The sequence below is a fragment of the Felis catus genome, chromosome D1, assembly GCF_018350175.1.
Source record: "Felis catus isolate Fca126 chromosome D1, F.catus_Fca126_mat1.0, whole genome shotgun sequence".
In the NCBI taxonomy this organism is placed as follows: Eukaryota; Metazoa; Chordata; class Mammalia; order Carnivora; family Felidae; genus Felis; species Felis catus.
This window is the reverse complement of record NC_058377.1, coordinates 110,607,658-110,632,391: the sequence shown is the minus strand read 5'-3', so window position 1 is coordinate 110,632,391 and position 24,734 is coordinate 110,607,658. Positions and strand designations below refer to the sequence as shown.

The window sequence follows — 24,734 nt, the reverse complement described above, 5'->3', positions numbered from 1 at the left end:
GACTTTATTTGGAAAAGGGGTCTTCACAAATGTAATCAAATTAAGGCTCTGGAGATGAGGTCATCTTAGATTTTCGGGGTGGGCCCTAAATGCAACAACAGATGTCCTTATAAGAGCCCCAGAAGAGGTGAAGACACAGACACAGGGGAGAAGTCTGTGCAGGGACTGTCTCTCTCTCTCTCTGGAGCCCCACTGGAGCCATGTGGGCCCAAGGAGCACCTGCAATCACCACGACGTGAAGGACACACAGAGCCGCCCCAGCCCACAGCCCCCAGAGCGGGCCACAGGCCTGCTGACACCTTGACCTCGGACGTCTGGCCTCCAGGCTGTAGGAGAACACACTTCTGTTGCGTTAAGTCACCCAGTTTGTGAAGACTTGTCATGGCCGTCACAGGAAGCGAATACACATGGGGATAAATAGCAGGACGGCACATCCCCGGGGAACTTGCGGTTTTCGATTCAATTAACCGAATTAACCAACACCTGAACAACAGGAAGACGCCAAGGAGGGTGGCTGCCCTCCCCAGGCGAGAGGAAAGGAAAAAAAGCACTATCCCCCACCCCACGGAAAAATCAGTGTCCTGCCTCAACCTCGGGGGTTAAGAGTTTAAAGTGACAGAAGTCACGGTTTAGAGCAGGGGTCAGCAAACTTTCTCTAAACAAGAAAGTAAAGGGTTTGGGCTTGACGGGCCAGACCATCTGTCACAAGTCTGCCAGCTGTAACACAAGGGTGGCCATGGGTGATGCACAAACCAATGGGCGTGGCTGTGTGCCAATAAAACTTTATTATAAGATCAGGTGACATCCAGACGGGGTCCAGGGGCTGTGGAGCGCCATGCCTGGTTTAGAGTTTAGCTGTAGAATTTCGTGGGTAAGCAGGTTGGGTGCTCCACGTCCCAGGTAAATATGGGAGTGCTCACTCAAGGATCTCCCACCCTCACCCAAAACAAGGAGCCTCTCCCTAGACATCACACGTTGGCACTCATGGGGACATCCCAGTTTCCAGCTTCATCCCTGTTTGTTAAGCATTTCCTGGCTCTCCCAGCCCCTCAGGTCCAAGGACCTGCTGGTCGGCCTGCCTGGCTTTCTGCCAACACCGGCAGGTCTGGGCGTTCGTGGGCTCAGTGTTCACCACGCTGAATGGTTCTGAAGGCTGTGACACCCAGTAATCAGTGGCTTCCCTGAGAATGGTGTAAGGGGCCAGGGAAACTCAGGCATTCTCACCCCTATCCATTGGGTGCCTCAGCTATCCGGAAGCCGTTGGCCCAGTGACTTCACTTAGGCAGGACCTGGCCAAGAACCCACAAGGACAGAAACCAGCCGCCCGGCAGTCAACACAGAAGTGACCAATTCGCTCCATCGGAGGTCACGCCCCCAAGCTCAGAGCAGGGAGCCTCACGACCTCACTCAGAGCCACGTGTTTGGACCCCACACATAACTCTGATGAACTCGATCTGCCCAACCCACCGGGGGTAAGCTTCAGAAAAGCCAGTGAAGAAACAGGGGCTCTGCCCTCAGATCCAAGCCCTGCCGTGTTGATCAGCCCGTTGACGGGGGAAGTTAATACCCTTTCTAAGCCCCACCCTCCTCAGAGGTAATGCAGAATTAGGGCAAAACAACACAGGCAACATAGTGATGCACTGAGCACAGGGCCTGGGGGCTAAACAGTCAGAGCAGCTTTGCAGAGCAGGGAGGCCGAGAGAAGCTTACCCACGCCAAGTGCCACACCTGACCCTGGGTGGGGGCCGAGGAAGTAGCAGGAGTCACTCAGAGCAGAGGAAGGCGAGCAGAGACAAGGACTCCAGGGACGGGACACGTGGCCAGCGGGAGCGTGAGGGGCCCAGGTGAGGCGGCAGGTGGGGCAGCCCCCCCCTCCCGGGCCTTGAAAACAGGGAGCTCGAAGGTGGCCAGACCAGGGGCATCGCAGGACAGGGACAGCGATGGCCCTGCTCACCGCTCTGTCCACGCAAAGCAGCTGGCAGCTGGGGTGTATTTAGTGAAAGCAGAGTGAGAAAGACAGACAGACAGACACATTTTCCTGTGTCCACCTATAGTCCTACACAGAGCGGGTGGAGAAACCAGAGGTCCCAAGTGTAGGGGTCCTGATCTCCCAGCCCTTGGGGACAGCCCAGACTGTCGGAGGAGAATCCTAAAATGCCTCCAATCTCCCAGCCTGATCCCCAACACGGCGGATGGGGTTCTGCTGGAGTTAACGAAAGGGGACGCTAATTTGAAAGTGGGTGACTCTCACGGGACCCTGGGAAAGCCGAGCAGATTGTAGCTGGGAGCAGACGAGGAAGTCAGGTTCGGATCTGTTGCTGAGATGGAGAGGCATACTGAGGACCCGAGAGTGGCCTCGAGGACCCGAGAGTGGCCCCTGCCAACAGCCGGTCAGCCCGCAGCCCTCACACTGGCCAGCCTCCTACTTTCTCCGAGGGGCCGGTTCAGGGCTCTGCACAGGTGCCCCCCCTCCGGTCGGTCGGGGACCTGCCCACGACACTGCCCACCCTCCACGTACAGAACTCCTCCAGGCTGATATCCTCCACGGCGTGGATGCCGGTCAGGTGGGCCACCCGGCCCTGGACTCGAGTCCGCTTGTCCCCGGTGGTCTTCTCCACACGCTCGATCATCTGCTGCTGGCGGTCAATCCAGTACAGGTGCTGGCCCAGCACGGTCAGGCCCACGGGCTGCACGATGCTGGCATCCTCCAGGGTCAGGCGGTTGGCCCCTGCAAGTGGGACAAGTGCCCCCCGAGTGGCCGCTGACCCCGAGCGCTCAGCCCATGCTCAGCTTGGAACGCAGGGCCGCAGGGAGCCGGGGCGGGGGGGGGGGCGGATTCTGTGCTCTGGCCGGGGCCAGGAGCTGGAGTGGATTCCCTGGAAGCTGGCTGACCTGGCACCTGGGCTGACCCCTCTCTGCAAGCACGGTGCCGCCCCCTCCCCTCCCCCGCCCCGAGTATGGAAGAAAAGCCCCTCTAAGCAGGTCTCCAGCCCAGAGGCATCCGGGTCTAAGGCGGCCCAGGGCAGAGCGGCCACAGGGGTGGGTGCTGGAGGCAGAGGGGTCCCGGCCCACACTGTGGGACCCTGGCAGGTCACCCATCCTCTCTGAGACGCCTCTTCTGCCCCACCACACGGGGATCATTCAGGACCCACGTCCTGGAACTCTCAGATGATAATAGTACTCCGTAGACATAAAGCCCCAGCATGATGCCCACCTGACGAACATGGAGGCTGCCCCCACTGTTCCCAGTGACAAGGAAGGCCGGGTGTCCCCGGGAAGGTCAGACGTGTGGGTTGCCGAGGGGCCCAATCCCTGGGGAGGCCCCGGGGCACCTACCTGACAGGTCGCAGCTTTCGATACGCTTCAGGTCCGCGTCCACCCAGAAGAGCTTGCCCAGCCTGTTGTCCACCACGAGGGCCACGGGGCGGATGAGGCCCGTGGTGAAGAGGACCTCACGCTCGGTGCCGTCCAAGGCCGCCCGCTCAATCTTGGCGGCTCGGTCCTGCATGTTGGTGAAGTACAGGTACCTGGGGGAGGGGAGCAGGTGAAGGGTGTTGAGTTCCCCCCATCCCTCACCGGGAACGAGCTCACGAGGCGCCAGATAGACCAGCCCCTGACCCCGCGGCCATCCAGCCGGGCTTTGGAAAGTCACCAGGCACAAGGCCCCGGCCTCTCAGGGCTCGCCCCCCCAGGCCCTATGGGGTTCAATGTCCCCCCAAGAATTCCCATCCACCCAGAACCTCAGAAGGGGACCCATAATTGGAAGCTGAATCTTTGTAACGCAGTTACGGTGAGGCCATCTGGTCAAAGAACACCCGGGGCCCCCAGAAGCTGGAAGAGAGACAAGAAAGGATCCCCGCAGAGCCTCTGAAGGGGGCACAGCCCTGCCACCGCTTGACGTTAGATTTCTGGCCTCTGGAATCGTGAAAGAACAAACATCTGTTCTTTTCACCTCCCCCGGCTTGTGGTCAATTGTGGCGGCAGCCTTGGGGACCAGCGCCCACCCCAGCGGCTGCAGCAAAGGAGCCCCTGCCTCCGTGGATGCCAGCCTCGAGGGAGACTCATCAGCTTGCGGAAGAGCCACTAGGCTTGTGCTCCCTGAGCACTTGTGTGCCGCGGGGGCTGACATCACCATCGTCCTTCTCAGAAGAAGACACCGCACCCCCGAGGTCACTCCACCTGCCTGGGGTCACGGGGGCAGTAAGCGACGGGGTCAGGATTCCAACTTGGGTCTGCCCGGCCCAGGACGCGGGGTCGCGCTGGCCGTCGCCCGGCACGAGCTCCACCAAGCGGAGCCCCCAAAAATCTGACTCCCGCCTGGCGTGGCGGCCGTGCACGAACCTTCCTGCGCTCAGCCTTGTTTCTGAGCTTTACGGCACGTGGCTTTAAGGCTCCGCCTCGCCCTGGTTATTATTCCCTTTGGGACCCTCCACGTCTGTCTACCTCCTCGTGGAAGGAAGAAGCTCCCGGGAGTGGAGGCTGTGCCCAGGAGGGTAGTGAGCTCCCGGTGGTGAGACGTATTCAAATAGCCAGCCCCCAGCTGGGATGCTATGGAAGGGATTTTTGCTCAGGGTTCAAATTTGATGGGGATGGTCCAAAGCCTATGGATTAAAACTTCTATCCTTCCCGGGTCTCCCTGCCCCGGGGTGCAGCACCCCACACCGCGGTGCCCGCCCACCCCACCGCCTCGCACCCTCGCTCGGCGTTGACGACGATGGCCCGTGGCTTGTCGCGGTCCCCACGGAGCACCACACCCATGGCGTCTCCATTCAGCCGGTGGACGTTGATGGTGTTGGTGGCCTCACACGTCCAGAACAGCGTCCGGCTGTAGATGTCGATGCTGAGGTCGTGGGGCTGCCTGTCCGGGTTTTGGCTCTGGCTTGGAGAGGTCAAAACGAAGGGCTGCACGTAACACAGGAAGAGATGGGCGTTGGCTACGGGCGTCCCGGGAGGGCAGAGGCCTCGGTGCCCGAGTTCAGACTGAAAGTCAATCTCCGACCCTGCGTCTCGACCTTTCCTGTCGGATCAGCACTCCCCCACGTGCCCGCTTGAGAGGGAACCTGATCACGGAGAGGTCCTAGAAGGGCCCTCGCCCCTCGGCTCGGATCTCCAGCCCACCCCTCGGCAAACTCCCGGCGGACTGTCGGCTGCCATGCCCTCCGGGTCCCGTTCCTGCCCCGGAAGGGCCGCCTGGTGGCTCGACAGTCAGCCCAGGGTCACAGCCTCCTTCTCGAGAGACATCTTCTCTTTTCTCACTCATCGTCTTGGGCTCATGCTTTGGGAGTAAGACCTTCAAGTCTTGTTATTTGTTCAACTCAGGGTGACAGGACCACAGGTGTATAGAACACAGTTCCACCTCTCACGGCCCCTTCCCTGAAGGAGAGGCTGGGGGTGCGGGCCCGGGTGGGGGTGCGTGATGACACGCAGTGCCTGTCCCGAGCAAGGGGCCAGCCGCCCCTCCCGGCAGTGGTTCTGTCTACACTCTCTGGGTCTCTGCCCTGCCGGAGAACTCTGCCTGACTCTGTGCCACCTGCTGTATCTCAGGGGGTTCCATGAAATGCCGCGGAGGAAGGGAGAGCCCGAGGTCACCCTCATCTGCCTTACAGACCAGAAGCCTCACTCCCTGGTGGATCTGGGCCCCTTGGGTCACCCCGAAAGACCGTGTTCAGGTTCTCAGGTGATCTGAGCTGGTGCAAGGCGGGCTTCCCTGGAGTGCTACCAATGGTTTGGATGAAAAGTCCCTTCCTCTGAGGGCATCCTTAAGATGATGCTGTCACAAGAGCTCATTGCAAACTTCCTTTATCTCTTTGGCAGTCACTGAAACGAAGTCCCCTGGTGGCAAGAAGGGGCTTGCAGCCAAAAAGAAGCCCCTTCACCAGGCCCAGCCGCTTGAACCCAGCTGGAAGGGTACACCTCCCCCCCCCGCCCCGACACACACACACACACACACACACACACAGTCCCACTGGGCGGCTAGCAGTGTGTGACTCACATCTGAACACAGAGCCCTTCTTTAAAGGGTCGTGTGCCTCTGCAGGTGATAACGCCCACCTCCCCAAGAGCTGGGCGCTCTGGGAGCCGAGCGTCTGCTCCAACTGGGCACATCCCTTTCCCCCGAAGCACAGACTCTGGGCCCTGAGACCACAGCCCAGGGCAACTGACGGGCTGGGACTGAAGCAAGACTGCAGCCCGGCCCTGGCCGTGTCCCGGGCATCAACCCTGACTTTGGGACGCCAGCCATCAGAACAGGCAGCTGAGAAATGCACGGGGCGTGAGGTGACACGCGGCCCACACCTGTCCTCAGGCAGACGGATGACTGTCCGGTTATAAAACCGGAACTCCACGAATGCAAGATTTCTTCTAGAATCCTATTCGAGGCCACAGGCAACACCCCACCTCCTCCCCAGGACAGAGTAGCACCTAGCCACGTGGGGGCATCCACAGGGGTGCTGTCACAACAGCCCAAAGACCCAGCGTCCATCAGTGGAAGGACAGAGAAGCAAACCGTGGTCCACCCACACAATGGAGCGTTTTCAGCCTTAAGAGGAAGAAAATTCTAACACCTGCTCTGATACGGAGGAACCCTGAGGACATTATGCTAAGCGAAAGAAGCCAGTCACACACACACACACAAATAAATAAACACTGCATGATTCCCCTTATACGAAGTACTCAGAATATAGTCAGATTCGTAGAGACGGAAAGGAGAAGGGAGGTTGCCTTAGGGTGGGGGAGGGGGAGGGGGAGTCAGTGTTTCATGGGGACAGGCTTCCAGTTTGGGGAGATGACCGAGATCTGGAGATGGTCGGGGGTGACGGCCACAGGACAATGTGTGCGCTTCGTGCTGCTGAGCTGTGTCCTTGGAAATAATTAAGATGATAACTTTCGTGTATATTTACTACCCTGAAAAAGTTTACTAGGAAAACAACTTAGCCAAAGTAGACAACAACTTACAACGTCGTCTTTGGGGCTCAGGGATGCCCCTCATAAAGGATCAAAGCCACTAGAGGGTAGAGTTTTGCAAGACGCACAGGGAGGGAAACAGATGTTTTCCAAATGAAGTAGGAACCCAGAAGGTGTTTCTTAAAAGGACTCGTCCTTCAAAGTCTTCCCTGGCATTTGTAGGACACCATGAACGAACCCTCTTGATGAGACTTTCAGGCAATTTGCGCCTGGTACCTTTCTCAGCAGGAAAGCCACCCATCATCAATTAACACCTCCCATTCTCCAAAGGACTCAAAGGGACTGTCACCTGCATGGTGGAGGGAAGAAAGGAATATATGCCCACCATTTCACCAGCTCTGCTCCCGCAGAGATGATACACAGCTGCCAAGGCCCTGCTGGAGCTTTTTTTTTTTTTTTTAAGTTTACTTATTTTATTTTGAGAGGTGGGGGAGGGACAGAGAGGGAGAGAGAGAATCCCAAGCAAGCCCCATGCTGTCAGTGTAAAGCACGATTCAGGGCTTGATCCCATGACCCTCAGCTCATGATCTGGGCTGCTATCGAAAGAGTCGGATGCTTAACCGACTGAGGCACCCAGGTGCCCCTCGGCTGGGGCTTTTTATTTTATTTTTTTAATGTTTCATTTATTCTTAGAGAGACAGAGCACGAGCAGGGGAGGGGCAGAGAGAGAGGGAGACACAGAATCGGAAGCAGGCTCCAGGCTCTGAGCTGTCAGCACAGAGCCCGATGCGGGGCTCCAACTCATGAGCTGTGAGATCATGACCTGAGCCGAAGTCGGACGCTCAACCGACTGAGCCACCCAGGCGCCCCTAGGCTGGGGCTTTTATCACTGACCAAGAACACAGACCTCAGAGGACAGCCTGTTAACTTCACATCGTCGTTGGATGCAGTACTTTGCCAGAAGCGATGCTGAGCCCGTACACACAGCCCTAGCACCCAGTTCGGGGTAGAAAATGGCCAAGTGAACCTTACTGACACCAAAGTCACCCCAAAATCTCCACCGGCAGCATTTCTCTGCATCGCTGTCGTAACAGTGCCGAGATTTCACCGTGACAACCTACGTGCCTACCCCGACCGTGGCCACGGAGCAGGTCAACACTTGGTTCCGTGGCTTCTGTAACAGGAGTCCTTGAAAACAGGCACGGTTGGGGCGCCTGGGTGGCGCAGTCGGTTAAGCGTCCGACTTCAGCCAGGTCACGATCTCGCGGTCCATGAGTTCGAGCCCCGCGTCAGGCTCTGGGCTCATGGCTCAGAGCCTGGAGCCTGTTTCCGATTCTGTGTCTCCCTCTCTCTCTGCCCCTCCCCCGTTCATGCTCTGTCTCTCTCTGTCCCAAAAATAAATAAACGTTGAAAAAAAAAATTAAAAAAAAAAAAAAAAAAAAGAAAACAGGCACGGTGAGCCAGGCGCGTCCGTGAGCGAATGCCACACGAACGGAATGCCGGCCACCGCCGCCTGCCACGTGGAGACTCTGAGGGGGCCCCGAGGCTGCAGTGACAACGTCCTTCATGGGACAGGCCACAGAAACCTAGCACGGAAGCCGTCCCGTTGTGCTGGAATAAGCATTCTGAAAAGACGAATCTGTCGGGATCAGTGAGTGATACGCCGGGGACGGCTGGAGCGCGACAGAGATTTCACACTTGCCAACGCACAGGTCGTCCGTGAGAAACGCTCGGGGAATGCAGAGAAGGGCAGGGATACACGAGCACACACACCCCCCCCCCCCAACTCCCTCCACCTCCCGTGGGCGGCGTCACGCCTGTGAGCGCGGGGCTCGTGACTTCCCGCCCGCCGTCCCGTCGGTTCACGCACACCCACAAGCTGCAGCCCTGCGCCCCCGCGTCCTCAGCAACTTCAGGTCTCTTCAAGGTAAAGCGCCGCAGTCACTTAGGAGTTCCGTCTTGAACCACTGAACGTATGCAGAAAGGTGCACCTGTATTTACGACGTCCCTATCTTTTCTTCACGTGTCACCGGTGAGAGTTCAGAGTGCAGTGCGCCTCGCCCCCTTCCCCCATCGCCCTGTGGTCTGCCTGTGTGATTCTGCGTCGTGCAGTGAGTTTTAGGAACGTAGATGCTGCGTTAAAGCAAACAGACCGTACGATTCCTACGAACTAAAAATAAATCCAGAATAACCAATACCAACCAGGCTTGCGCGAAACCACTGTGGGAAGAAAAAGAAAATCCCATTTCTGCATATAATCTAAGGGTTTCCCACTGCTCAGGATTATACCCTGCGATGGCATAATTAGAACCCAAGCCGTTGTTGACGCAAGCCGTGCTCTGTTGGCAAAGCAAAGCGGGGGAGGGGAGGGGGGTGGGTTCCTCGCGGAAGCGATCCCCACGTGCCCCAACGGGTTACACTTGCCTGGGTCCCGTCGTCCTTGGCTCGCTTGATGTTCTGGCGCCCGTCCACCCAGTAGATGAACTTGTCCAGGGGGTCGTAGTCGATGGCCTTGACGTTCCTCAGCCCGTGCAGGGGTAGGATGAGGTCTGGGCTGTGCTGGTCATCGGGGATCATGCGGCTGATGGCACATTTCTGGCTGAACAGCAAGAAGGTGGTGGGCGCTAGAACGAGGCAAACAGATGAGGGGGCTGCGCGTCAGCATCCGGAGCCAAAGACGGGGTCGGCGGGGATGGACCGCGTCGCCCTTCGCGGCGGGGAAAGTGCCGGAAGGACCTAAAAGTACTTCCAGGGGGTGGACCGTGGGGAATTTTCCTCTCTGCACGATGCGTGTCTCTGCTGTTTCGGTATCTTGTGAGTGCATGAGTTATTTTAAAGCAGATAGCAACTGATTTTTAACTTCTCAAGACTTAAGACGGAAGCAGGGAAATAGTAGCAAATAGTCAACTCCCACCCACAAATGTACTTGCTGCCTGGACAAGTGTGTGAGTTGCCGTCGGCCCTCAGGTGGTCAAGTGAATGGTATGAGGTGAACGTGGGAGGGGTCACCTCGTGGGGGTGTCAGTGAGCAAAACGGCCTCAGTGCAGAAACTGCACCGCTCGGAACGTTTAAGAGGCCAACAGCCACAGCCTGTCAGAATTCCAGTTGGGTGGCTTGAAACAAAGTCACGGCCCCCAGTCTGCCGGCCACAGGAGCAGAGACTCGAGTTACGGGCATCCCTGCTGGGTGATGGGTCACCTGCACCACCTGTGCTTGACCCCGCGAGGTCCTGGCCCCCAGGGGACGGGGACAACAGGACCAAAGGGAGCCCAAGAGTAGGGAGGCCCAGGCTGGCCAGAGGACCCACTACTTCATCAAGATACAAACACATGGGCCAAGCCCTCGGCTGAGACGTTCCACGGGAGGATCTTTGGACATAAAACACCGTCACTGGGGAGAGTACTCACTCACAGAGCCGGGCCTAGGCCTCTAGGTAACAGGCAGTGTATACAGTGCGAAACCTACTCAGCCACCCGTGAACGCCGAGGCACCCCGGAAAAGGAGCTCCTTTCTAGGGGCACCTGGGTGGCTCAGTTGGCGAAGCATCTGGCTCTTGATTTTGGCTCAGGTCATGATCTCGCAATTGATGAGTTCAAGCCCCGCGTCGGGCTTGTGTGCTGCCAGCTCGGAGCCTGGAGCCTGCTTCGGATTCTGTCTCCCTCTCTCTCCGCCCCTCCCCTGCTCGTGCTTTCTCTCTCTCTCTCTCTCAAAGAGAAATAACAACGTTAAAAAAACAGATAAATCGATAAACATTAGAAGGAAGAAAGGAAGCGTCTCTCTCCCTCGGCTCCCAGAACCAGCCTGATTTAACACGGGCGAGGGGCGCGGGAGCCAAGAAAGACACTCACGGCTGCAGTTGCGGCTGCTGGGGTCTAGGGTATAGTGGGAGGCGCAGCCGCAACGGTGACCGCCAGGGATGGCGAGGCACAGCTGTCCACACTGCCCGTTGTTGTGCGTGCAATCGTTGAGGCCATCCTGGCGGGAGGAGTGGAACACCAGGATGTCCATCACGAAGTCCAGGTGGCCCTGGATGAGGGTGCGGTTCCGGCCACTGGTCTTGTCGGCCCTCTCGATGCTGTGCAGGTTCCAGTCCGTCCAGTAGATGTAATCGCTGTACTGGGTGAGGCCGAAGGGGTGTGGGAGGTCGTCGGCAATCACAACCCGCTCCTGACCTGCGTGGAGACACGCAGACGCGGCATCAGCAACACACGGCCGCCGACTGGTTCAAAGCTGCCCGGCCACCCGGGTCAAGGTCCAAGTGTTCAACTGCTTTGGAAAACGAGCAGGGCCGGCTGAAGCCGGACGCCACCCACCCCGTGACCGGGCAACTCCCCTCCTATCCCGCAAGAGGAGCGCACGTGGGGTCCGCTCGGGCACGACATCGATGCGAGTGCGCACGGCAGCAACTGTAAGCCGCGAGCGGGAAACAACCCAAATGCCCGCCCATCAGTCGTGCGGGTGAAAAATGCTGGGCAGCTGAAAGAAGCCAGACCCTAAAGAGCACGTGCTGTATGATCACCAGGATAGAAAGTTCTAGAACAGCAAAACCGGCACCTGGAGACAGAAGCCGGGGCAGCAACCACACCCCAGCAGCGGAAGACCCTTGTAATGAACCGTGGGGTAACCCAACGATAGCATGGCCACGTGCAGAGCCCGCACATGATGCACCACGGGGGCTCCGTGTCAGCGTGCAGATTACTTAAAAATAAAATCTCAGAGGGGCGCCTGGGTGGCTCAGTCGGCTGAGCGCCCGACTTCGGCTCAGGTCACGATCTCGCGGTCCGTGGGTTCGAGCCCTGCGCCGGGCTCTGTGCTGACAGCTCAGAGCCTGGAGCCTGTTTCCGATTCTGTGTCTCCCTCTCTCTCTGCCCCTCCCCTGTTCGCGCGCGCGCTCTCTCTCTCTCTCTCTCTCAAAAATGAATACACGTTAAAGAAAAAAAATAATAAAATAAAATCTTAGAAACGTTTTCTTTGAGACTAGGAAAAAACATGCCGCCACGTCAGTATTGGTTATCACGGGGCGGTGAAAATTAGGAATAATTCGCGTTTCTTCATATGGTTCTGTATTTTCGGAAAGTGTCTACGCTGACTATTTTGCCATTGGGAGAACGCCAGTTATTAAGGGGCTCCCCGACTGCTTCCATCAAATGCACATGTGCGCTCCCCGCCCCCCCCCCCCCAAGGGCCCTGCTGCAGGGACAGGTGTCCACAACCATCATGCGTGAGACACACTTTTACCCCAACAGCCCCAGGTCCGTGCTCCAGGCGCTGCTCGGCTCTCAGAAGCCCCATGACCCACACTTCATCCACCCGGGGGCCTCACTAATCGAGTGCTCGGTAAATGTCTGTGGCATTCAACGGAACGCGTGCCACAGCAGAGTGCCAGCCAGGCCCACGACACGTGGCCACCCTCCGTCTGCAGGGTCCTGCAAGTCTCCAGGGTTTCCGTGATTTCCGCCCGAGCGTGTCTCCGCTCTGGGGTAATTACTGAGCTTAATTATTTCAGGCAACCGCAGCTGTTCGGTGACTGGTTCCCCACATGCACCAACCAGCCTCTTGTCGTTCACTGCGGGCCTGGGGACACATTCAAACCTTGCCGTTGGCCTCAGATGCCAGCACGGTGAGCGTGCAGGGCTGGGCGGGGGGGGGGGGGGGGGGGGGGGGGGTGGCGGCGGCGGTGGTGCAGCCCGTCTGGAGCGGAAACCAGGATGCTGGGGCTGGGACAAGCCATTCAGCCAGCCTGTGCCTTGGTTTCCTTACCTGTGAAATGGGCACAAGCACGCCCACCCCAGGGAGCAGCAGCCATCAGGAAATCAAGTTCTCCCCCTCACACAGGGCGGCCCCATCACCTGGTGCGTTACCGAGAGAACTGACATAACCACTCCCCTCCAGGGGAACAGAGTCTAGACTTGCACGCCCCGCCCCTACTGCTGGGTGGCTTGGAACGAGGCATTTTTTTTCTCTTTTTTTACCTAATCCCAGGATGTTGGGTGTGGCCCGTGAGTGGTCCCAGCACAATGTCCGGCACGCAGTAGGTGCCCAGGGTCCAATGGAGATTAAACGTGCAGCCCTGGAATCTCTCTGTGACCTTGGGAAGATCCTGTGACCTCCCTGGGCCTCAGTTTCCCCATCAATGACAGCCTACGCTGTGATACTGAAGGATCAAACCGGACTCCTGGCACACGGCTTTGCTGGGACACGGCTCTCAGCAGGTGTGCAGGAAAGAGCTGTCACCCGGGGCCTCTGTCAACATGCCCACGGCAACAGCACCAGGGGGTGGAAAGGGACAACCCCAGGAGAAGAGAAGGCTGGACGAACAGCCAGGGGTGTGTCCACACCTCCTGTGGGGCCTCGGGACTTGCAGGCCAGAGGGGACGGCGCAGCGGGGGCTGAGAGACAGCCAGCGCCCTGGCCCAGGGATGTCCCATCGCCGCAGGCCAAAGCCCCCGGCCCAGCAGGACCCCGCCTGGCCCTCACCCAGCATGTCAGACGACTCGATCATGTTGGTGTCCAGGTCCGTCCAGTAGAGACGCTGGTCAGCGTAGTCGATGGTGAGGTCGTTGGCCCGGCCCACCTTGTCCACCAGCGTCATGCAGTTGGTCCCGTCCATGAAGGCCCGCACGATCCTGGGCTTCCCGCCCCACTCGGTCCAGTAGACGTACCTGGAAGACACAGGGAGGGCAGCGCGGGCTCGGGTGCGTCCTCTCTCGCTGCAGGGCAGCGGGGGGGAGGGACACGACCACCCCATCTCCTCTGCGTGGCCCCCACCAGCCTGGAGGAAGCCACATCGGTGACATCCCTTCACGAAGCAGGGACGGGGCGATGTGCTCGGAGCCCCCCACGACCCTAACATCCCTCCAGATGCCGTCACCGGGCTGCCTCCTGAATTCCCACAGCAGCGCACCTGCAGGGTTAAGTGCGAACGCACCCGTTTATGGACACCGACTGGGTGCACAGATGGGGTGACCACGTAACCGAATATCCAGGCTGGGACACTTTGGTAGCAGAGACAAACGCGAATCAAGCTGGCCGAGGACGCCGCGGTGACAGGGGAAGCCAGGCTGGGCAAGATGTGGGCAAGTCAGGGTCCCTTACTCAACGAGGGCGGAAGGCAAGCGTGCGGGGCCGGCAGGCACTGCGGGGCCAGGATTCAAACTCCGCTCTCCTGCCCCCAGTGGGCCCTCCTTCCCTTTTCTGCAGCAGCTCCACAGAAGGAAGCCCCATTCCAGAACCGTGTATTACTTGCCCTTCCGCGAAAACCTGGGCCATTTGCTCTGCGCTGTCGTCCTAAAATCTCTCCTTCCCTAACAGAGCGTGTGACAGGCAGGGTCTGGGGCGTGCCATACGCATCACTGATGCTTTAGGGGCGAGCACTGTGTCCGTCTGCACTCTGGTGCAGAGGGAGACGCGACCCTGGCCCCTCTGGCCCCAGTGCCCAGGGCAGGGCCCCCAGGCTGCTGGCAGATAAAAGTGGGTGCCTTGCGAGGCAGGTGAAACTCTGCCCAGGAGGCCTGCAAGACGCCCTTTGCGAGCAGACTGGAATCCAAGGACCTCAAAGCCAGCTCTGAGATGGAAAAGTCCGGCGACACGTAGCGGGGGAAGGAGCCCAGCTCTGCTCTCCCTGGCTACGTGACCTTCAGTAAGTCACTCAGCAACTCTGAGCCTCGGTTTCCACATCCGTAAAATCAGGGACAAAGACACTTGCCCCTCGCAGGCCCCCCCAGATGCTGTGCCGAGACAGCTCACGTAAAAGTACCCAGCGCGGCACCCGACACGGTGGCCGCCACTCCTTCCCTCGGCCTCAGTTTCCTCTCTGTGAGATGAACTGGATACATCCAAGGGGCCTACCAGCACCGGCCACCTCAAAGCTAGCGGGGGTCATTACCGCTCGAATCACAGAGCGCCCGCTGGACAGCCACCTCCTTCGGCCACGGGTCATCCCACGCCGGCTGATGGACAGAAGTGGGAGGGGACAGAGACGTGTGTGACAAGCAGAAATGGCTCTCACCCTTTGGTGGGGTCCAGGGCCAGTGACCTGGGGTTGTCCAAGTCCCTCCACACGAGGACCTGCCGGAACTGCCCATCCAGCCGGGCCACTTCGATCCTGTTGGTCCCGGTGTCCGCCCAGTAGAGGTTCTGGCCCATCCAGTCGACGGCCATGCCTTCCGGGTAGTCGAGGCCAAACTCGATCACGTGCTCCACGGAGCTCCCGTTCATGAAGGCTCGGCTGATGGTCTGGGGACAGGGGAGGAGGCAAGGGCCACGGGTTAGGAAGCGGCATGTGTGCAGACCTCTAACCAGGAGGTGCTTGGCCCACCTGGAACACGATACCGACCACGTCTGGGGCCAGATCGTCACCAGCGACAGTTTTCAAATAAACGCTTGAAATGCAGCCAAGTACAACTTTTTGTTAGGGGGGAAAAAAAATGATTTGGTGATGTTTACACATTGACGTTTTATCCGCGTATGTATATAGACACGTCCTTTGATCCGAACATCTACGTCGTGAAATTTTATCTGGAGGAACTAATGTCACGCAAAAGATGAGAAACTGTTGAAACGTCAGTGAGGCTTGTGCACAGAGGTGTTCACGACCGTGGTAATGGGGGTGGGGAAATGGAAGCCACCACAGCATTTAAAATAAGGGAATGGTGGGGTGCCTGGGTGGCTCCGTGGGTTAAGCACCTGACTGGGGCTCAGGTCATGATCTCACAGTTCGTGAGTTCGAGCCCCGCGGCGGGCTCTGGGCTGACCGCTCCGAGCCCGGAGCCTGCTTCGGATTCTGTGTCTCCCTCTCTCTCTGCCCCTCCCCTGCTCGTGCTCTGTCTCTCTCTGTCTCAAAGATAAATAAAAATGTTAAAAAAAAAAATTAAAAAAAAAAATAAATAAAAGAGAACGTAAGACCTTTGAGGCAGGGCCGTCACAGGCAAGGTGTTCACGGCAAAGCCGTGCGCGTAGGACCCCTTGCAGACTGTACCTTCAGGCTGACGTCCGTCCAGTAGATGTGATTGTTGGACACGTCGAAGTCCAGCGCGGAGGCCTCCTTGACGCCCGTGAGCGGGATGGCCACGTCATTGTTGTTGGTCTCCAGGGAGATCCTGTGGATGGCGGCCCTGCTCGTGAACACCAGGAAGGCCTCGGGGACGATGCAGGTCTTTGTGTCGCTCAGCAGCTCCAGGCCGATGGGGCAGCCGCACTTGGTCGCGCGGGGAGTGAAGAAACACAGGTGGCTGCAGCCCCCGTTCTTGTCCGCACACGGGTTGGTTCCTGGAAGGAAGCACAGCGGCTCTGAGCACGGGCAGCCCGGAGAGAGAGGCGTGCCTCGATCTGCCATCGCACGTCCCTTCATCTCCGCTGGACGTCGAAGGGGGACACCAGGTGGGGATGACGGACACCGTCCAGGGAAGGGGCAGTAACAATGACCCGGTGTGTCCGAACTCACGCCGTCCGGCCAGCAGCCTGGGAGGTGGGGGCTGTGCCCACCCCCGTTTTTCAAGCAGGGAAACTGAGGCCTGGAGAGGGGACAGGTGACACAGGTGACACAGGAAATAGCACAGATGTAAGAGTGCCACGTGACGGGACAAGTTACCCTTCCCTGGGCCTGGACTCCTGGCCCGCGGACCGGACCGATGCCCCGGACGGCCCCTCCAGTTCACCAGTGCTTTGCAGCCTCCCAAACTCGGGAGTCGCCCAGGGCCGCCAAAGGGGCCTCTTCTTTACGAAAGCAGACGGCACTGGGCATGATCATTTATTTTTGGCCAGCCTGTTACTCTCACCTGCTGAGGTGCTGCTAAAAATCGGCTTTTAGTGTTAAGTGTTTCAGCTAAAATGAAAGAATCCTTTTCCCCATCCCTCTCAGTAAATCCTCGGATGAGAGAGAGACAGAGAGATGAACCCAATTTCTCAACTTTAAATCATATCCCACGGAGACACCTTTTTTCCTAGCTGTTGGGTTTCATTTTTTGTTTTCTTTTGTTTTCTTTTTAAACACTCACAGGCGGGCCTCACCTTCGAAGGTGGATAATCAACGTGTTTCAAAAGGCGACTGGTAAAACTAAGTCCCATTGTCTCTTTACCAGGAGTGCGGGTCGCCGGACAGTAAGGCCCACCCCAGGGACACAGAGGCAGCCCACACCGCCTCACCTCGCCGCCAGGCCGCTGCCCAGCTGCCCCTCTGCCAGGCAAACCTTGCCGCCCCCTGCTCCCCAAATTCCAAGCTCAGGTGACCTCCCTCGTGTTTCCAGGCCAGGCATCCCTAACATCCCAGCTCTGACCACTGCCTGTCTGCAGAGCTAACTAAGGAGGGTCTCACCACTAGACTGTGAGCTACTTAAGGGCAAGTGATGGATCCTCATTCATTCATTCATTCATTCATCCCCCAAAGGTCTGTTGAGCACCTCCGAGGTAGAGGTGCTGTACTAAGTACAGAGCCCCTGCCCCCATGGAGCCCAGAGACCCGCCCCTCCACCTCCCCTACCACACCCGGACGCTACTCTCTCCAATGCAGCCTACTGACCTGCATCTGGAATCCTTTGCATAAAGAGACAAATCGCCACGTTAAGTGAGATTCGGCAGATCCTGACTTTCAGCTAAAAGGTGTGCATCTGAGTGAGGGGCCATGAGATAAGGATCACAGCCCACCCCAGGGATGAGGCGAGGCAGACCCAGGGTGAGTCCTGAGCTCAGCCACTTCTCGGCCATGTGGCCATGCCTCCTTCCTCCCAGTGCGAATGGGGCAACACTGTACTGAGCATATAGGGCTGCTATGGGCACTGAGGCACTTAGCCAGAGCCTGGCACACAGCAGGCACTCAACGAACATTAACCATTATGACAATATTGCCAGAGAGGCCTTCCCACAACCACCACCTAGTCAATATCCCAGGCCCATTAAAAAAAAAAAAAATTGGGAGAAAAAAAGGGGCGCCTGAGTGGCTCAGTCGGTTAAGCATCCGACTTCGGCTCAGGTCACGATCACGTGGTCCGTGAGTTCGAGCCCCGTGTCGGGCTCTGTGATGACGGCTCGGAGCCTGGAGCCTGCTTCCGATTCTGTGTCTCCCTCTCTCTCTGCCCCTCCCCTGCTCATGCTCTCTCTCTCTCTCCCTGTCACTCAAAAACAAATAAGCATTAAAAAAAAGTAAAATGTATACACATATCCCTGACCGAGATGCCATACCCATTCCCTCCTGTCCTTAACCAGGTGTCACCATATCCTGTCCTGCCCCTCCCCAGACTGGGTGCCTGTGGACCAAAGGGGGGGCCACAGCCCGCCGCTTCTCCCTTGTGCCAGTCGGCATGGCTGACCCGTGGCTGGAGGCTGACCACACTCACCGACAACCTTGGCCACGTTCACAGCCTTGAGCCCCATCAGGTCGGGCAGCTGGTCGATGATGACGTCCCGGGTGGCCTTGACCTTGTGCACACGCTCGATGCTGCGCCGTTGCCAGTCGGTCCAGTAGATGAAGTCCCCTAGCAGCGTGAACCCGAAAATGTGCGGGAGCTTGTCCTCCAGGAGCGTCCGCCTCTTGGTCCCGTCGACGTTGATCACCTGCGGGATGGCAGACGCAGGTGTGAACCGGCCTCGGGCCTGGGCTGCCTGAAATACGACAGCTCCCGGGATGCTCGGCTCCGCCCTCGCTGGGCCAGGATACAAAGCCGGGTGGCATGGCTCACGGGCACAGCTGGACGGATGACCTCTGCGGTGACAAGAGCTGGCTCAGGGCTCTCCCCGCAGCCTCCCCTACCTGGGTGCGGCCGCTGTGCCGACAGGTGTCCCCTCCCTTCCTGCTGGCAGCGGCTGCCTGCAGCACCAAAGTGCGGGCCTCCGACCAGGGGCGGGCTGTGACCACAACGTCTGCCCACACGCAGCTCTGGCAGACATCGGATCACTCTCTCGACACAGACTCGAGTTTCAAGAGGCTGGGTTACTAACACGCCGTGGGCCCCGGGCAAGACCTTCCACTTGTCTGTGGACCGATTTCTTGCTTGGTCGGGACCAGACGAACTCTGAGTCTGATGACTTCTGGGCCTGAGTCTAAGCCTGTAGCTCTAAGACGCTCTCCATCCGCGGACCCGCTACTGGCCATTTGCTCTGAGATAGAAAAACTCAATCTTTTTCTGGGAGAATCAGTGCTGAGGCGAAGCGTCGACCACAAAACCCACAGAGGAGAAAACTACCGTCAGACGCGAAAACGCCTTAACCAACCGGAGCACACAAATGGGGTAAGATGTGATTCCGATGACAGGTGACCCTGCAGAAGCTGACGCTGAAAGGACGACTCGACAGACACACACGACGGCGAGGCTCTCCGGCTCTCAGGCCAGGATGCAAGAGACATGATGAATGAAAGTCAGGTCCCAACAGGCCTCCCGCAGCCAGACTAGATTTCCAGCTCATCAAGAAAAGCGATAAATCCTCTGTTTTGCAGGTGGTGGGAACGTAAGACAGATGGAATTCATGCTGAACAGAAGAGACTTGGGTCCTCTGCTGTTGGACAGCACAGGACAAAACTGCTTTGGTCACCTGGGAGGGGCAGGGAGCTCCACGTCCAGCCCGGCCAGTCCCTGCACCCCGTGGACCTCATTTCTCCACCTGTAACTGAGGGGAGTGGCTGGGGTCACCCAGGGAACTTAACCAAAGAAAGAACAACGGCCGGGCCCCGATCAGAACCGGAAGGCCTGGCCCCAGTACGGATCCTGAATGCAGCTCCACACAGGTGGTCCCAACGTGCAGCCCAGGTGAGAACACCAGATTAGGTGATGCCCTTGACCATGAGCTGGGGAGCTGCCGGCCTCGCCCAGGAGGGAGCTCAGGTTGTATTGATTTCTGTGCCCACCTCTGGGTACTACTTCTGGCCCCTCTGGTTTCCCTCCTTCCTCAGCTGGGAATAACCAGGTCCGGGGAAGCAGTGGTCCACACAGACGGCACATTCACGCTACAAAGAAAATCATCCACCGCTAGAAAAAGAAAAAAAATTCACGACTCAAAGCTGTAATATACCAAAATGTCAATACCGCCTTTAAGAGATTTTTCTCTTCCTTCACTATTTCCATATTTTCTCAACTTTCTTTAATAACGGCATTCCAGACATAAATAAATACACGTTCTATTGAACTGGGGCAAGAGAGTACATTTTTCCTGGCTGAGGAGCAATGAAAATGAGCCCACGGAGGACACGGGGCCAGCAAGGGTGATGGCGTTGGCTGCAGCCCGTCCTCTCTCCCCGCCTCTGCCCCTCCTCGGCCGCCCAGCTGCGCCCACCGCCAGGGAGGGGAAGGGTCCCGCACACTGAGAAGCCACTCTACGACCCCTTCCATCCGGGCTGCAGAACCCACGAAGCACCTCGAAGGCTCTCCACCAAGACTCCTAATACTTGAAAACAATTAACGATCCCAAAGTGATTTTCTTATTAAAAAAATTTTTTTTAATGTTTATTTATTTTTAAGAGAGAGAGAGAGAGACAGAGCATGAGTGGGGAGGGGCAGAGAGAGAGAGGGAGACACAGAATCTGAAACGGGCTCCGAGTTGTCAGCACAGAGCCCAATGCAGGGCTCAAACCCACAGACAGTGAGATCATGACCTGAGCCGAAGTCAGATGCTCACCGACTGAGCCACCCAGGCGCCCCCCCTCCCCAAAGTGATTTTTTTATGGCGGCTTTCAGCACACCGTGAGCAAATCCAGACCATCTGTAAAAGTTAACTCTGCTGGACGGGGCCTTTAGCCAGTCCTGGGGCGCCAGAAGAGTTGGTCTACCGGGAGCACCCACGTCTCAATATTCCAAATTTCCTAGAGCCCTAAGTGGCGCTGAGGGTGGGGAGACAAGACACAGGGCACATGCCCATCTGACTCCTGCGAGGGTAACGCATCCACACGAAGTCAGGAATAACGGAATCGAGTCTGAACACCCGGGAATGTTGGGGCCAGGGGAGGGCACGGGAGACAGATTTTCCAGGTCGAGCGCCGACAAACTTTTCCTGCAAAGGATCATAAATATTTTCAGCTTTGCGGCCACAGGGTCCTTGTAACGCCAAGAACAACCACAGGGAGTGTGTAAGGGAACAAGGAGAACATCGTTGGTGCAGAAAACAAAAATTACTTTCTGGACGCTGACATGTGAATTTCGTGTCACTGTCACACGTCGCGAAATAGCACTTTAATTATTTTTTTCAATCATTTAAAAGTATAAAAACCATTCTCCGTTTGACACAGAAACAGGCAACCTGGCCCACAGGCTGTAGTTTTCCCCCGCTCTAGAATAGAGGGGTCTGTGCCCTTGATTTTCGGGAAAAGAAACTAGTCGTTTTCAGGAAGTTACAGAGAAATGATCACGCAGATACCAAAGGCGCCCGGGGGCCAAACTTGCTCTCTCTGACCCGTGGCTTCTGCCCTCCTGTGCTTGGCCAACTCCACGGTCCCAAAGAAGCCCACGCTCAGCCCAGCACTGAGGGGAAGAGGCCACACAGGTCTGTGGGGAGGCCCACGAAATGTGGACCCCAGAAAGTCACCTGGCTATAGTTTCCTTACACCGAATCCTCTGTTTCCACTGACTTAGTCACGCAAAGAGATATGAGCCCAAGACCAACCCTTTGAAAGCACACGTTTAAAGGAAAAAGACTTCTGTCTTCTTAATAAAACAATTTTTTTAATGGTTTTTTTTTAAATTTTTTTTTCAACGTTTATTTATTTTTGGGACAGAGAGAGACAGCATGAACGGGGGAGGGGCAGAGAGAGAGGGAGACACAGAATCGGAACCAGGCTCCAGGCTCTGAGCCATCAGCCCAGAGCCTGACGCGGGGCTCGAACTCACGGACCGCGAGATCGTGACCTGGCTGAAGTCGGACGCTTAACTGACTGCGCCACCCAGGCGCCCCTAATGTTTATTTTTGAGAGAGAGAGAGCATGAGCAGGGGAGGGGCAGAGAGAGAGGGAGACACGGAATTCGAAGCAGGCTCCAGACTCCAAGCTGTCAGCACAGAGCCCGATGTGGGGCTCGAACTCCTGAACCGTGAGATCATGACCTGAGCACCCTAAGATTTCTGTTTTCTGATGGAATCATTATCACAGTCAGACATAAACCAGACATAAATTAAAACTGCCATGGTTATTTTGTTCCACGTAATAAAAAAGATCTTAGACACACACTTGTGTGCACACAGCTCAGCTGCCGGGATGCCCTGTGCTCTAACTTCTTCCCTGGGGACGAGGGACACACAGCCAACAGGCCTCAAAACCATCACTCTCGCACTGAGTTTTTATTCTGGTTGTACCGGAAGTTGCCTCCAATGACTCGGGAAATGTCAGGAGCAGGGAGATGGATAGATTTTTAACTTCTCAGTCCGTGATTTACCCCCAGCCCGCCGGCCAGCCTGCCCTGCCTGGGTACTCTGTCTGAGAGCCTATGCCGATGGCAGATGTCCGCCAGCAGATGTCAGCTGCACTGTCCCAGCCGGAGTGAGACAGCAGGGGGCCTCGGAGAGCCCAGACGATCCAGGGCCCCCAGCAAGTCCACGGCAAGCCACACGCTGGTGACAAGTGACACTTCATGCTGCAGAGACAGGCTGAAGAGCCGGGGCTGGGGGTCGGCCTGCAAGACCATCGTCAAGTCAGAGCAACCCAGAGGGAAAGAGCCAAGGAGGAAGATTTACAGATGAAGCCTTCAAGGAGCGAGACCACTCCTCGCTTCTACTCAGTAACGGCTTAAACCACCCCCCACGGACACACCCACAGAGCGTGCAGAGGTGAGGCTGCTTCGCGCGTGTCCAGCCGTTTAAAAAACTTTTCTTTAACGTTTATTATTGAGAGACAGACACAGAGCATGAGCAGGGGAGCGGTAGAGAGAGGGGGAGACACAGAATCCGAAGCAGGCTCCGGGCTCTGAGCTGTCAGCACAGCTGGGGCTCGAACTCACAAACTGCGAGATCATGACCTGAGCCGAAGTCGGTCGCTTAACCAACTGAGCCACCCAGGCGCCCCAGCCGTTTAAATGCTTTGCCTATTTCAGCGGCTGATAATGGGTACAATTCCTCCCTCTACTCTAGAAACAGGAGGCACCAGAATCCGCACAAATAAGCTAGAGGAGAAGGCAGGGCATCAGAACAAGTGCGGCCGGAAAAGCAGCCGAGGTGCCGCCTGGGAAGCTTGAATGTCACCCCCCAGCACCCCGTCCCCTCTCCCCAGCGTCCCCCTGGAGCACTGACTGCCCCCAACGTGCTGCACTGTTGTCCTGTTATCCCTGCGTCTATCCCCCCATCTAGGACCCCCGCCCCCACCAGGGGGCCCTCTGTGCCCTGCTGCTCTCCCAGCACAAGGCGGCGTTCAGTAGACCCTGCAGAATGAACAGGTGCTTGCCGAGGGGTGGGGACGTGATAGACGGCACTGTGATGCGACGGGAATTCTGTTCAGGGACCGGCTGAGCAGCCACGGGAAAGGGGCACTGCCTGGACAGGGACGAGAGGAGGGGGCCCAGCAAGGGGCAAGTGGGAGCCACAGAGAGCGTGTGGGAGGGAACGATGGAAGGGCGTGGGAGCGGACACTCCTGACACAGAGCCCGTGTGTCTTGAGTCCCCACCGGGGGTTAGCAGGCGACCCCCACGCCAGCTGCACCCGAGACAGCTCCCATCTGCTCTGGGAACAGCCACTCGCAAACAGGCGAAACGGCGATAATGATGCTGATGACTCGGTGACTGAGCCGGAGCACCAGCACTGGATGGGCTTCGAAGGTGCTAGTGCTTCCAGCCCGGAGAGGCGGCCTCCGGCATTTAGGAAAGGCAGACGCAACACCGTGTGGCCAAGCGCAGGGGACAGAGACTCGTTCCCATGCACGAGGCCGCCGCACATGGCAGGAGCGACTCCGGGCTTCCGAGGGAGGGGACCGGAGGGCAGCTGGGCACGGGGGCTCAGGCAGCACTCGGGACGGAAGGAGCTGCTGGCGGGAGGCCCCACGCTAGGCTGCCATGGGGCTGGCGTCTGCCAGGAGGCACGGACAGAGAGAAGTGTGGGGCGGCGCAGCTCAGGTTAGAGAGAGCTCAGGGAGGCAGTGCGTCCGGGTGCTTTAACGAGCCAAGTAGACACCCCTGTGACCCAGGCCCTAGGAGCTGCAGCAGGTCCGAGGAGGAGGGAAGTGCTCTCGCGGTTGGGAGCCCCGCAGGGCAGGGAGGAGAAGGGCGAATGCCCAAGCGGATGGTGGGGGGGGGGGGGAGGGCGCGGCAGGCCTGGTCCTGAGAAAGGCTGAGCACGAGCTAAGGGCACCCACGGGGCAGGTGCCTCCAAACCCAAGGGCTCCAGACACAGGAAGAGGGTTAAGGAGGTGTCCCGGGGCATTCCTAGCCCAGAAGGGTGGGAAACTATGGGGCCGCTATGGGGACGGCGTCCACAGACCTCAGCCCCCGCCCATCCTGGAGGGCTCCAACCCGCTGGTGTTGGGGAGGTCGGGGCCGCCCCCCAGAGCGAGCCCGCCTGCCCCCCTGGTGGGGGCCGCCCCGTGACTCCCACCCATCGTGACGGCAGCCAGCTGGCCCCCTGAGGGGCTGGCCTGCACCTGACGTCCAGGACAGGTGTCACAGACACGGCCAGCAGGAGGCCCCACCTGGAGGGCAGTGCGGACTCTCCAGTGATTCAGCCTGTCCCATAAATCCCACGTACGTGCTGCTAATGCCATCCAGATGCCTCCCCGTCTGCTCAGGCCGGCATTTCCAGACCTTTGTTCTCCTCCCAATGCAGCTGATCCTATAAAGTCCTCCTCGGGGCCCGATGGCCCCTTCAAAGGGAGAGCCGGCTTATCACCGTCTAAAGTTCCTTTCTTCCAGCGCACACAACCCCACCACACAGAAC

General features: G+C 57.9%; 1 protein-coding gene across 1 annotated transcript in view; it reads right to left on the bottom strand.

The window, feature by feature from the left end:
* Nucleotides 1-24,734, bottom strand: part of LRP5 (LDL receptor related protein 5) — a 105,563-nt gene that overhangs the window by 15,200 nt on the left and 65,629 nt on the right. Inside the window, exons 8-16 of the mRNA XM_023240160.2 lie at nt 18,235-18,451; nt 15,882-16,171; nt 14,913-15,139; nt 13,382-13,566; nt 10,753-11,076; nt 9,328-9,527; nt 4,694-4,902; nt 3,337-3,527; nt 2,519-2,728 (exon numbers count right to left, since the gene is read on the bottom strand). Of these exons, the coding sequence (XP_023095928.1) occupies nt 2,519-2,728; nt 3,337-3,527; nt 4,694-4,902; nt 9,328-9,527; nt 10,753-11,076; nt 13,382-13,566; nt 14,913-15,139; nt 15,882-16,171; nt 18,235-18,451 (2,053 nt within the window). The remainder of the gene's footprint in view (nt 1-2,518; nt 2,729-3,336; nt 3,528-4,693; nt 4,903-9,327; nt 9,528-10,752; nt 11,077-13,381; nt 13,567-14,912; nt 15,140-15,881; nt 16,172-18,234; nt 18,452-24,734) is intronic.